Raw genomic sequence first — 15,135 nt, 5'->3', positions numbered from 1 at the left:
CTGGGAACGTATGATTCATGGTTTTGCGTGTGTGGCATTTTCTCCATGTTTCCTCCATGCGGGATTCTTTAACACACAGTAATTACTCGTAATCAGGATAGATATTATAGGCAACGGGTGGGAAAGTGCACCACCCACAGTAGTCAGAATATCTGACTCAGAGCTGAATATACAGGAATGAGTTTACAATAAAGTTATTTGAAGCAGTACAAATCACAGTATGATTTGTCGAACTTAAACGCATTAGTGTTTCATCTGCCTTGTAGTTTCACACACAGCTGGCATGTAAACTCTATGTCAGGTGGGATTACAAACAATGTCATTTTGTACTCAATGGAGGTTATTCATTAAACTGCAAAAGTGCTGGTCACGGCACTATGTCCCAATAACTCCCATTGAAGTTACTGGAATTAATTGTGCGATAGCGTCCTGATCGGTACTATCGCAGTTTAATGAATAACCACCAAAGTATCTTCCTCGCCTCCTTCTCCAATGTTAATTTACTACCTTTGCAGCATCCATTCCAGCAAAAAAAGACTGAGAAAACAGTTGCGGTGTTAAAGAAGCTGTGATACCTAATTAATATAAATTTCAATTAAAAAAGGTTCATTCCACAAGCACTGGATTACAACTTATTTTATTTACTATTGACCCCACTGTATGTAAACCTATACACGTGACAAGATTTACAGGGCTGTAATATGCTTCCATTTATATTCTCCCAGTCTGACTGTAACCACTAGCCACGCTTTAGTAAGACCCCATATTTCACTCCATATTACATGTAAATATATAATAGACAATTAAGAAGGGTTAGAGATTGCTTCAACTATGTAATGAGTTATTCTCTCTCCGGAGGTCACATACAACAGGTATCTCCATGGATCCACGTACGAGGCACACAAGGCATGGAGTGCTGGCTATCTGTCCCTAGTCTGCTTATTTCTTACAGAATGAATTAGACAAGGGACGCGTGTTGCAGGTCGCACTCAGGATTAGCTTTATTCATACCTTTTTATGGCAGACACAAATAATATGTTCACATGTCCCTTTTCGTTTGTTGCTTGGAGTCATAACCTCCACCAACCTACTTACTTTGGAGAAAAGTGACCCTTGGGGGTCTGTATAGCACCGACTTCTCCTCTGCTCCCAGCAGCCCTTACATCCTAACTAGCTACAGGGAACCCTATGGTACAGCAGCAGTCTCTATTTAACCCGTCTTCCCCACAAGCTACAGTATGAATCCAACATCAAAAGTGTACAGTAAAACCAGCAAATGTCATTTGCATTGACATAGTCATCAGACAAAAGGTGTGCAACGAAGAAATAGCAACATGTCCCCTGCAGTTTTTATGATTTGGCCGCCAAGTAAAGTTGTGAATTTATTGCCCGCTGGAGCACATGTGTTACATGCAGAACTGACGGGTCAGTGACCCGTGAGGACTGGAGTAGACCAGCAACCCAGAATATTTCTGTTTCGCAATAATAAACCCTGATTGGTCACTGTGGAGCTTTTTGAATAAGGACCTATGTTGGACAGCAGAAGTCAACCAATGAGTAGTACCATACTGTAGACTAAGCACTACTGCTGAGGTACAGCAAGTAAAGGTGCAAGAATGGTGGTTGCCATCGAGCACAACAGGAGTCAACAACATATTAAGCAAATGATCATTTATTAACTTTTTAACCTATACTATACTGCAGTCTGAAATCTTAACATTAAGCTAATAATGTTTTGTTATCTTTTTTTTCCCCACCATTAATATGCAGATATTCAGCCTTTGTAAAACTGTTTAAAAGGCTATGGCACAGGGGCAGGACATTTAACTTTGCCTGTGGTTGATTCCTTTCTCCAGGCTGCATGTTAACACGTCACTAACATAGTAGATGAGGTTGGAAAAAGACATACAGTACAGTATGTCCATCAAGTTAACCTATGCTACATTTATCCAATGACATCGCACACTTATCAAGTATCATAAAATGAATGTACTTTGTAAAATTTGTAAATTTGTTTGTAATTTATTTACCTTGTATTGTAATTTTGTAGAGAGAATGTTGTGATTATATATATATATATAATCAAAAAATAAATAGATGATACCGTTCTGTGGCTAACGAAATGCTTTTATTTGTGCGAGTTTTCGAGATACACTGATCTCTTCTTCCGGCGATGTTACAATGTACAATATATATATGTATTCCACACTTATTAAGGTTATGGTGGGTAAAAAAAGTGACAAAAACCACATTTACAGTTGATATATATATCAACCTTTCAACCATTATCACCTTCCTTTCAACCATTATCACCTCGCACACAGTGCTCCCACTGCAGCAAGGGATTCTGGGAAATGACATGCACCCTTTGCCTGGAATATCCATTCACATGCAGCCCATTTAAGCTGATGTATCGCCGTTCACACAGCTTTTAAACACAGCATGGGACTAGCAAAGCAAGTTTAAACCACTCACAGACATGTTTCAACCTTGATGGGTATCATCAGTGTGAGGTTGGTTTATACTTGCTTGAAATATATATATATACAGTATATATATACAGTATATATATATATATATATATATATATATATATATATATATATATATATATATATATATATATAGTCGTTGTCACTCACGTGAATGCAGTAAAAGGTAGGTGCATGTCCCTTAGCAGTAGTTAACAGGCAGGGGTGTTCCTCACAGCAGTGGTGCATATATATTGTTGGGAAAAAACAGAATCCTTTTATTTTTCGTCATATCTTGCAGAAAGATCACAACATTGTCATGAATATTTGAGCAATTATACAGTAGGTCTGTCACAATAGATTATTACATATTAGAATTATTTGATAATCTAATAAATATTCTTTGGAGTTGGTGATGGCGTAATGACCTCATGAAGTGCATAGTTACAAAATGGTGTTTAGCAACGAAGATAAGCACATTATAAAGGGTTTGAGAGAGCAAGAATTAATGGTCCAAAACGCGTACATAAAATGTTTGTTGACAACAGATTGTCGCTAGAAGGACAGAAAAAATGAATTTGCATCGTTCAGGAGTGGGAGCAGCTGGATCAATGCGTTATCCATTATGCAATCAGACAGGGGCGTTCTCGTCTTCGGGCGTGTGTTTCAGCAGAAGGAGGACATTTTGAACCATACATTGAACTCAGACTTTATAGTAATTGTAGTTTTTCAGATTAGATTACAACAGTTTTACGAGTTACAGTGCAAAGGAAAAATGCCTATATCTTTGTTAATGAACATGAACCTGGCACTGTGTATCTGGTACTTGTTGACATAATAAAGCGACAGAAATTTAGTTAACATCAGTTGATTGTCTACATTGTTCTCAGGGGCGGATCGGGGGGTGAAATGTGGCCGGGCATTTCATTTACCTGCCAGGCTCTCCTCCCGTGGCAGTTCGTGACGGCACGTTGTCATGGCAACGCTCACCATGTCAACGTCATATAACGTCGCAATGTCGATGGAGGAGGGCCGCTCTGAAACAGGTACGTATTGCAGAGGCCCCGCTCTTTCCCCCGGCAAACATTTTCACTGTTGTGGGGAAGAGTGTGGGGCCTCAGTAACCGTGATGCATAGCGCAGCACCGCAGGCGTGCTGTGGGCCGGTGCTGCGTGTGGGCATGCTGCGGCATAACCGCAGCACCAGCCCACCGGGGCAAGCCTGACCGCCTGATAGGGCAATCCGCCCATGATTGTGCTTCTTATATAGTGTTATTCTACAAAACAACCCACCGCAAGCTAGTTACTTTGTAACTATGTAATTGTGCACATTTTTATGGGGATTGAGCAAGAAATGTATAAGGATGAAAAACAAAAGGGGGGCCCTTTTGTCCTTAACATTGTGTGTATTTGTGTGTATGTATATAAATATCTTTATATTCTTTAAGGAAAAAGATTGGCCCATATATGTAACTATGTGAATATAACTCTACTTAAAAAAACAAAACATTTTTTTTCTAAACATCAGTCTTTTATAGGTAGTGATATCTTTTAATGTAACAATGTACTGTCTGCACAGCTGTTTTTGTCAATGAGCGCTTGAGACATGACTTTGTCTGTTTCTCTTGTGTGATACCTTCTTCACCAGTTAAGTTGCCAGTATTCTCCTTGAGATGGCCACCATAGTTGTCCAATAGGACGACGCAACGTCATCCCCCAGGACCCGCAAGATTTGGCGGCCATTTTGATTTCCCTAAAGGGAGAATAACCACTGGCAACTAAACGGCTAGGTATTTCAGGAACCAGGGGAGTTAACCACAGCGCGGTTCAGCTTCTAATTCTGTAACAAAATCAATAGGTTAAAAAAAAGTAGATGGGATTGCTCCTTTAACAAAAATTTTATTGCATTCTGTTTGGGAGGAAGCAGATTTGGAATGATCCACAAAGCAGGTTTCCCCTTAGGTGGATACCCAGCTGACAGAATTTGCTTGGTTCATGTAAAGTCGAATATTTACAAAAAGGTATATATTACCCCGAAATCTCACCTACTTCATTCTGGGAAAGTGTCTGCCGGTTTGAGCCGTCCAGGTTAGATGATTCGATGACAGATCTCTTGGCGTCACACCAATACAGCTTGTCAGTGAGAAAGTCCACCGTTATCCCACTGGGCCACACCAGGTCAGTACTGGCTACAACCAGTCTCTCTGATCCTTTTAGAGAGCTGCTTTCTATTTTGGGATTGGCCCCCATGTCGGTCCAAAATAATCTCCTTTAACAAAAAAAAGAAAACAGTGAAAGCCATGTGATTTCGAGAGCCATGTTTCCTACGTGATATAAAGTCAGTATGCTGTGTAATGTTGGCAGTCGATGACTTTTTTTCTGCATGATTCTGTTAACTGCTACAAATGAGATAAACAGGAGCCATCTTGTCTAAAATATGTCAGCTACAAATTTATATTGATGCAACGAGTAGAGTGTTGTGGTAATATCTATTATCCCTCATACATTTCCTCACACCGGTCACTGTACATCCCAAAACTGATGTCCATGCAAGAACTTAGAGTATTATAAAAGAAGAAGTGTAACATGTATATCGCCAGCGGCAAGATGTCGTATAAACACAACGTGGAAGCGGACAGTTTCAGACATTTCTATGGTTACAAAAAAAAAAAAAAAATCTGGCAAAGCATGTACAGCTCAACCCCGTTATAACGCGATCCGTTACAACGCGAATCCGCTTATAATGTGATGCAAGCGCGGCTCCCAATTTTTGTATTTATGAATACTTTACAACACGATTATTGGTATCTTAAATACTTTATTGTACAATGCATACAATTGTACATTATTTCTAACGCAATCGGCTTATAGCGCAATGTGATTCTTTGGACCCCAAGCACAGCGTTATAAGGGGGTTGATCTGTACTATGAAAACCTATCCTCCGTTCTTGGCGATTCCATGAAGAAATGCATTGAAGAATAGAATCTGTGGTTACATTTTATAAGAGGACCTCATATATGACAGAAATATCAGAACTCATTAAAAATAACTTTCAATATACACAATGGCCCTGCCATCTATTATAGGGATGTAGGATTGACTGCACAAATGCATGCTCTACATCTGCTTTGATACAACAGTCTGCAATGTGTGTGTCTTTTGACCTTTCGTTACTACCTGACAGATCTTTAGTGTCATTACTGTTATGTATTTTGTAGGTACATCATTCCCTTCTTCTCTTGTGTCTTCCCCCAAGGTTTATTATTTTTGCAAATAAAATGTTAAGTTAGGAACAAAATTTAAAAAAAATTAAAATTTAAAAAATACCTTACAAGGACAACCCTGGCTGGACCAGCGTCACACACATAGCAGCCTCCTTCTTTGGGGCATTACTACAGTGTTGCCATGCAAACGCCAAACCTGAGCATTTTTGTAAGACAGGTTTTCAGTGAACACTTTTACACGGGTGAGAAAAATAGATACAGCATTGAGATGGACCTGCTGTTTTAAACGCCCACATTCAATGAATCCCAGAGGTTTGGCAGTGAATTGCAATCTGTGCTGGTTTATTATAAATGTATCAATAGAGATTTTGTTAGATGACTAAAATGCATAAAGTATATAGGGGTGTTTCCTTTGATACACCTGGTTCAATTTTGTTGCACTGGTGGTGCTCTTGCAGAGTGGAGATTTTAGTAAATAACCCCAATAGTGAATATATAAATACAGGTGTTGAGAACTTGTGTAATAAACATAAACATTTTCAACCAGCCCTGGACTGCTTACTATTACTTCATTCATTAATATACAGTTTATAAATAAAATAAATATTGGGTGTATTTATAGATGTATGTATCTAGATATATATATTTGTTACTTAGCATACTTACTTAGCCGACGGATGAACGCAAATTCCTCTTGGCTGATGTATGTTTTCTTGGATTATTTTTTCTCTGTTTTTCCCATTCAAATCACTCCTTTCAATACTTGCTTTTCTGTGAAATTAAAATAAAAATCTGACTTTTTAGTCCAGCCACGTTTCAGTATTCAGGCAACAAATTAATAATTGGCGGGAAGAAAGTTGAGAGAAATGTAACAATATATGTTACAATAATTGATACTGTTGTGCCACATCCATGACTATTCCTAAATTGACTGAAGAATAGAAACAAAACCAGAGGTTACTCAGCAAAATGCAGCTCATTATTGACTCTGGCAAAATAACACATACTGTACACAACTGCCAGTTTTGCCGCCTCTATTTTGCCTATCTACAGTATTACACCTACAGCATAAGGGCGGATAATGTATTAAAATGTACAGTATGTAAATTTCTGCGAAATAGCAACCACTGGGGACATTCGGTAATTCATTTATGTTCAGTAAAGAGCACTTGTAATACAGTAGTGCATATAAAGACGCGTGGTAGTTAATATTTGCATACAAATACGTACATTTCTCTGTATCTAAGCATATGAGAAAGATCTTTATTGTAATAATAATTGATTGATATCAAATTATCTGAGAGAACAAAATCAAAGTAAAGTAATAATCAATGTGGAGTAAAAGATATTGAAATTATGCTGTGCCACAGCATTTAAATATATAATTACAAAAGAGATATGTGTGTGTGTGTGTGTGTGTGTGTGTGTGTGTGTGTGTGTGTGTGTGTGTGTGTGTGTGTGTGTGTGTGTGTGTGTGTGTGTGTGTGTGTGTGTGTGTGTGTGTGTGTGATTATTGATCTTTATGTACAGTATACAGTTACAGAAATTATGCTGTGCCACAGTGTGTGTGTGTGTGTGTGTGTGTGTGTGTGTGTGTGTGTGTGTGTGTGTGTGTGTGTGTGTGTGTGTGTGTGTGTGTGTGTGTGTGTGTGTGTGTGTGTGTGATTATTGATCTTTATGTACAGTATACAGTACATAAATATATTAGAATATAATTGTTTTAGAAAATGATTGCCAAATTGTAATGGAAAATACATACCCCCTGTCTGTCCAATACAGTTTTCTGTTAATTGCATCAATAGTGAGACCCTCAGGCATGTGTAAGGCTTCAGAAATCACCTTTTCACGTCCAGTGCCGTCTATGTTAGCACTTTCTATCCACTTCAGGGCTGTGTGTGCAAAGTAAATCTAAGAATAAAATTATGTATATACATAAAATATGATGACTGCGTTTTGCTGTCCCGTAATTTCTAATAGACTATATAACATCTGTGTCTTACAGTATATGCAGACGCTAAAGGCACTCAAGGGACAAACACAAAACATTTCACTATAACACCAATGTCTGTCCTCAGCCCTTTCATTATTCAATTAAAAATGATCTTGTCATAATGGTTACAGTTACTAATTGTACTGCTATTTATTATGCAAACTAATGCCTTGTAAAAACACAATTGCCAATAAAAGGGATATCACAATGTGCTACACAATATTTAAATAGCAAGGAAGAATATTGAACACATAATGCAAGTGTATTTTTATTTTATTTAAAGTACAATTCAATCTATACTGTCTTTTTTATTTTGATAAATATGTTAAAAGCGATCACACAAACCTACATTCACTAAACGCCGATGATTTTAACATAATATAACTCCCAGTACAAAAAAGTTTGTTTTTAATTCTCAAATATCACTTAATTCACTAACACTTACTGTATATCTCCATAAAACCGTCACGAGATTCAAAAAATATATAATGTTAAATATTGTGATAAATAATGAGGTAATTTAATGAGTTAAAATCTCTCGAGGGGTACATGATAGGACGTCTTATAAAACACTTAGGCAGAAAATTACTTACAGTAACAGCAAAAAACACACAGTCAACACATATTCAAATTCACTGAAACTCAACATTTCATCTTTATTAACCCTCTCTTATTAAGTCATGTATATAGCAAATGGAAATATTACTGTGTGCTCATTTGCATGTCTTAGACAGGTCTGCAACCCTGCCATTCACCATTATCACCCAGCATACAGTACTTCCACTGCAGCAAGGGATTCTGGGAAATGACATGCAAATGGGCACACAGTGCCACCTTTTGCTTCAAATTCATACTGTATATAATGTGTGTGAAAGCTGGCACTCCAATGGTAAGTCATATAGGTAGGTGCACATCCCATAAACAATATATAAATATACAATACCTTTCAAAAACGAAATCAAAGGGCAGCACTCAGGTAAGTCAAGTAGGATATATTTGTAAACAGCAGGGCACAACAAAACGACATTTCGGTCCCCAAACGGGACCTTTCTCAAGGTGGTGCAGTGAGGGAATGAGAATGTGACATATAAATACCCATAGAACCCAGTGCAACTGATGTTACCAATCACAATCAATTACACAAACCATTAAAAAAGGCAAAAGCCCTCCAAACCTGTGCTCCAGAGATCTCTAAAGTGCGCTCCCGGCCATTTTGAACCAGAAAGGTGGCCATGTTTTCCCGCGGAGTATTAGCGCATGCGCAATATGCTGAAAAACAATCATAATAGCAGTGCATGCGCAGCATAATCTGACAGTTGCTAAGCAGCCAACAAAGACGTGGCAGCCATCTTGGATATTTGCGAATGCGCAGAAGGCAACACAAATACACAAGTCAGTAACAGCGCCACCGGGAAGACCGATTGTATCCGCTAGAGGATCACTTTGTCATCCTATTTCGCAATTTGTGGATTTTTTCCTACATCCTATGGTGGATCAAATGAAGTCTTATATCAAAGACACAATGGACTTCATAAATCACATAGGTGGGCTTTCTGGCATCACAGAGGACACCAATTGGCATTACAGTGAGGCATTTAAAGTGAGCTTTTTAAGTGATAAATACAGTTAGACTATAGTTATAGTTAATACACTTACTATCTTCATGCAAGATCAATGCAAGATCAATAACCTCAGCTGATATGACATGGATCTAATTGCATTCTCTTCACAGGTATGTCCCTTGATGTGCAAGTCCTGTTTAAAAGATTTACTCAGTGGCCTTAAGCAGTGAATATTTTGGTATGTTTGAATTTCAAAAGGTGGTTTTTTTCCCCCTCTTAACTCTGTGCTGTTAATTGACCAACTGGAACAAGCTGATTGATTGGGGAGGGGGAGGGTCATGTGACTGTTTTAGCTGTATAAATCAAACACCTCTCCTGCAATTTGCAGGAACTGCATTAGGCATTAGACAGTGAGGCATTTAAAGTGAGCTTTTTAAGTGATAAATACAGTTAGACTATAGTTTGACTAGAGGTGACTGGGGACTGGATCTACTGCAAACTCTTTTACTCAAGACAACAAATGGTAAGCTATTCAGATCACACTATGATCCCATGCTTGCTAACCTGCCTATTTCAACCCCCCACCACTTTACAACTTACTCACTGCAGTCTCTCCCTGAACTGACTCTAGCATTGCAATACAGCTAAATATCTGACAAGGAACAGGCACACACCTGCTCCTTAGTCTGCACACACTCACTCTGCTCACAACAGCTCCTTTCAGCACTGCCTACCTCTGGCATCATGAATGTATTTTAACTTTTTTCTTTCTCCTGGCCTCATGGAGATGTTACTCCCTCTACCCACTACAAACTCCTCCATCCTGGCCCACACCCAACATCTCCATACACCCTGGACTACTCAAAAGCCTTGCACTACTGAATGTTGGTGGAGAACTCTAAAAACCAGCACACCAACCACTGCTCACTCTAATGGCAAACACCACAAATTTACAACTTGCAAACAACTACCCAAATTTCTACTCATACTATTACTCTCTTTAGCAGGTGATATTGAACCTAACCCAGGTCCTCCCATTTCAGCTCTGTCCCATGCCCCTGAGAATTCCACCTTTAAATTCCAAAAAGGGCTATCTGTCGCCCATATAAACATCCGGAGCCCGCTGCCCAAACTGGACGAACTAAGGGCATGGTGCCTTATGCATAAACCCAAAGCCATCGTTCTTACAGAAACATGGCTATCCCCTAAAACCCCTGATGCGAATATCGTCATTCAGGGATACTCCATTTTTAGGAGAGATTGGTCAAAGAGAGGAGGTGGGGTGTTATTTTATATTGCAGACACATTACAATTTACACTGTTAAATTGCCCCCCAAGCCCACCCTCTTTTGAAATTCTAGTTGGCAAAATCTGCCTCCCCTTTTCTAAGCCCATCTTGCTTGCTGGCATCTACCGCCCCCCTAAAGCCCCTCTACAATCCCTGACTGATATCACCCAATTTCTTGGCTCCATCTCCTCTCTGAATGAGAAGAGTGAGCTGCTAGTTCTTGGGGATTTCAACTTCAATTGGCTTGACCCTAAAAACCACAAAATCCAGATACAACTCAAGTTACTTAACCTATCGCAACTCATTTCCCAACCCACACGGATAAACCTGAAATCGCATAACCATTCTTTGCTAGACTGGATTCTCTCCTCAAACCCCAGCAGAATCCAATCCTCTGGCATCCTTCCTGATATTTTCAGTGACCATGCAATAGTGTACTGTGTAAGGAAAATTAAACCGCCCCATTCAAGCCCTAAAGTTCTCCTCACCAGAGAATATTTAAAAACTTTAACCCACAACAGTTTCTGGATGACGTTACCAACTGCCCATGGCACAGAATCGATTTAATTCCCGACCCTGATTCTGCGCTCGACTATTTCCAATCTGAGTTCTTAAAACTCTGCGATACCCATGCTCCCCTACGCAAAATAAGGGTACGGGGTGCCCACCTTCCATGGGTTACACCTGACCTTATAGCACTCTACCAGTTCAGGGATGCCTTGTGGAAAAGCTACAAAGTAACTGCCACCACCAAGGATCTCAATCACTACAGATGCATGCGGAACATGTGCACAAGGCAAACAAGGCATGCAAAAGCCCAATATTACTCTGACAATCTCCACCAGAATACATCAAACCCAGCTAACTTCTGGAAGGTTATCAACAATATATTCCAGCCTCCTAACCATCAACAACCAAGTAATATCACTAAGGGGGATATTACTCTGACAAACCCCACTGACATTGCAAATGCATTCAATGATTACTTTGTGGGGTGTGCCACTAACTTATTAGCGAAACGCAGCCCAAACCACAAACCTGAATCTCATCCTAGGAGTACCCCTATAGTCCCACCCCCTCCCAACACTGCCCACAATTTTCAATTTGGCCCAGTATCTGAAGAGGAGATTATACAAGCGCTCCTCAAACTAAAACTAAGCAGCCAATGTGGACCCGACTTACTACAATCTAGGTTCCTACGACTTGGTGCCCCAGCCATTGCCAAACCAATTGTGTCCATAGTCAACTCAATCCTGTCTGCAGGCCATATCCCTAAGACCTGGAAAACTGCCAGAGTTGTCCCAATCTTCAAAAGTGGGGACAAAAACACTGTCTCAAACTACATGCCAATCTCACTTCTCCCAATTCTATCCAAAGTCATGGAAAAATGTGTCCACTCCCAATTAAGCGATTTCTATACCAAGACAATTTTCCCTAGCCAATTCCAATCTGGCTTTCGTCCCAAACACTCCACCGTAACTACCCTGCTAAAAGTTTGCAATGGAATCCAGTGTGGAATGGAACTGGGACAACTCACTGGTGCAGTATTCCTAGATTTTGCAAAGGCTTTTGACACAGTTGATCATGCTATCCTGCTTAACAAACTCCAGAGCTCTGGAATAGGAAGCATGCTTTAAACTGGTTTCAGTCCTATCTATCAGGAAGATCCCAACATGTGTCCATCTCAGGCTCTAACTCCAACCCCCTGGATATCACCTGTGGTGTCCCGCAAGGCTCTGTTCTGGGGCCCCTACTCTTCTCAGTGTTCATTAATGATCTTCCCACAGATTGTAAGGACGCCTCAATACACATGTATGCAGATGACACAATCCTATATGCACACAGCCATAGCCTCTCTGACCTTCAACACATACTTCAGTCTGACTTTTTGAGACTCGAAAACTGGATTTCCCAAAACAAACTGTTTTTAAACACTGACAAGACTGTAACAATGGTATTTGGGACCAAGACTAAATTTGTAAAGCTTCCAGTGACTGAGCTCCTGATTAGAACCAACGCTAACACCACCCTAACACCTGTCACTAGTTTTAAATACCTGGGCTTATGGTTTGACTCCCACTTATCATTCGGGATGCACATTGATACCCTGACAACCAAGACCTATGCCAAACTAGGGGTACTTTACAGGAACAAATCCTTCCTAAGTCTCCTGGTCAGAAAGCGTATCGCTTTCAATGCCAATTATTGACTATGGAGACATAGTATATGGCTCGGCACCTCAAACCCACCTTAGCAAACTTGACACCCTCTACAATTCAATTTGTCGTTTTGTTCTCCAATGCAACTACAACACACATCACTGCGAAATGCTCAAAGAACTAGATTGGTCAACACTAGAGTCTAGGCGCAAAGTTCACCTTTCCTGTCTTGCCTTTAAATTCTTCATGGGCAAGCTACCCAGCTACCTGAACAAGCTCCTCACCCCTACCACTTGCAGCACTTATCACCTGAGATCAGACTCCAAAAGACTGTTCATGGTCCCAAGGCTCAACAAAGTATCCGGACGTTCCTCCTTCTCCTACCGTGCACCCCAAAACTGGAACAACCTACCAGAGACTCTCACATCCACCACCAGTCTAAGTTCTTTCAAATCTAAGGCTGTCTCACATTTTAACCTGGTCTGTAACTGTTTCATACGCTCATAATATATATTTTCTTTAACTGTGCATGCAATGTCTTGTATATAATGTATACCCTGCTCATTTATGTAACTGTACTTGTAACCATGTATTATTTGTTTTACTCTGTGCCCAGGACATACTTGAAAACGAGAGGTAACTCTCAATGTATTACTTCCTGGTAAAATATTTTATAACTAAATAAATAAATAAATAAAATAAATAATATTGGTAATCAACATCAAGCAAACGTTAAGGAACCTGAAGTACAGTAGATATCAATCTTCAAAAGTTAACATTTTGCACTTTAAATGTGATTTAGAATTTGCATCAGTTCACTTACTACATATTTCGGTGCCCCCCTTTTCGAGTGCATTACTTGTGTCAGGTTTACCAGTGAAGTGGGGAACGTTACATGACACACTTAAGAAAATTAATGTATCCATTTTGTATTTTGTACAAGCTGTGCTTAGTTTGTGTTGGCCTATGATTTTAGGAATATCTCTATAAGAGGTTTAAAAATGTGTTCCCTAATGCAGCTACATTAGTGTTAGATACAAGATCTGTTGATAGGAGATGTCACTCTACAGTCTACGAGAATGTAATTATGGTGCACTTAAGAAAAAGAATAGAAATAATTGTTCATGTAATTTCCATATGAGCTTTTTATTAGCAACACATGTAAGGAAATCTCAGATTGTAATGAATATTGGCATCCATTTGATATATATTTGTATAGCGTTGAATACTTGACTGGAGACTACAACGTACTTTAATACCAGGTAAGACCTCCCTCGTGTGGCCTAAATTTATTACTACAAGCAGACAGTGCTACAGCAATCTAGGAAAAAAAACATACAGGCCCAGATCCACAGAACACTGTTATTTACTTAACGATGCGCTAACTGAAGTTAACGCATTGTTAACAGCTAACGGGGATCTTCAAAGCTCCCAAAATTTGTGTTAATGCCTATATAATTGCTAAGATGCCCTGCAGATAGCTTTAATGTCCATTAGTGTCAATGCTATGCAAAAGAGGGGTGGAACCCCTCAACGCATATCCACAGTAGGCCGTTAAAAGTTAGCGCAGTAAATAACACATATTGTTTTAGGTCACATCTGAACCAGATCACAGTTAGTTTTTGGGCCCTGTCCAGGGTGCTGAAGAGGCACACTTTGGCATCCTGTATTACAGTAGCAATATAGAAAGCCAAACTGAATATCCTGGACTAGGCCCAAAAATGTACTCCACCTATGTATAGATGCCACATTGGCCATGAAGTCAGGGTGTTTGTATTAACCTCGGTTGTACCTTATTGACCATGAAGGCATATATAATGCCTCATGGCCACTATAGCTTCTAAGGCGTTAATAAATAAAATAAAAAAATAAAGGCAGATGCCAGGTATATATTGCATCGCAATATACAGGCATACCCTGCATTAACGTACGCAATGGGACCGGAGCATGTATGTAAAGCGAAAATGTACTTAAAGTGAAGCACTACCTTTTCCCCACTTATCGATGCATGTACTGTACTGCAATCGTCATATACGTGCATAACTGATGTAAATAACACATGTGTAACAGGCTCTATAGTCTCCCCGCTTGCGCACAGCTTCGGTACAGGTAGGGAGCCGGTATTGCTGTTCAGGACGTGCTGACAGGCGCATGTGTGAGCTGCTGTTTGCCTATTGGGCGATATGTACTTACTCGCGAGTGTACTTAAAGTGAGTGTCCTTAAACCGGGGTATGCCTGTACAATATACCTGGCATCTTCATTACAATATGGCCAATGCGAGCAAGCAGTACTGGTAGTGCCAGGGTGTCTTGCCTGGCTACTACCGCATTATTATGGTTTTGCATATGTAACAGCTCTACCCCCGGCCACCAGTAGAGGGGCCACACCAAAGTGTTTCCACTAGCTCCTAAAGTGAGATTGCTTGTGTGTGCAGGGGATA

At 39.8% G+C, this 15,135-nt stretch overlaps 1 protein-coding gene across 4 annotated transcripts in view; it reads right to left on the bottom strand.

Moving 5' to 3' along the window:
* EGF (epidermal growth factor) overlaps positions 1-15,135 on the bottom strand; it is a 201,479-nt gene that overhangs the window by 42,614 nt on the left and 143,730 nt on the right. For all 4 annotated transcript variants that reach the window (XM_075617161.1, XM_075617162.1, XM_075617159.1 and 1 more), the window contains exons 12-14: positions 7,455-7,603; positions 6,362-6,466; positions 4,516-4,739 (exon numbers count right to left, since the gene is read on the bottom strand). In XM_075617161.1, the coding sequence (XP_075473276.1) occupies positions 4,516-4,739; positions 6,362-6,466; positions 7,455-7,603 (478 nt within the window). The remainder of the gene's footprint in view (positions 1-4,515; positions 4,740-6,361; positions 6,467-7,454; positions 7,604-15,135) is intronic.

This window comes from Ascaphus truei, chromosome 1 (genome assembly GCF_040206685.1).
Source record: "Ascaphus truei isolate aAscTru1 chromosome 1, aAscTru1.hap1, whole genome shotgun sequence".
NCBI classification, from domain to species: Eukaryota; Metazoa; Chordata; class Amphibia; order Anura; family Ascaphidae; genus Ascaphus; species Ascaphus truei.
Note: the sequence above shows the minus strand (reverse complement) of the source record. Positions and strands in the feature narration are given on the sequence as shown.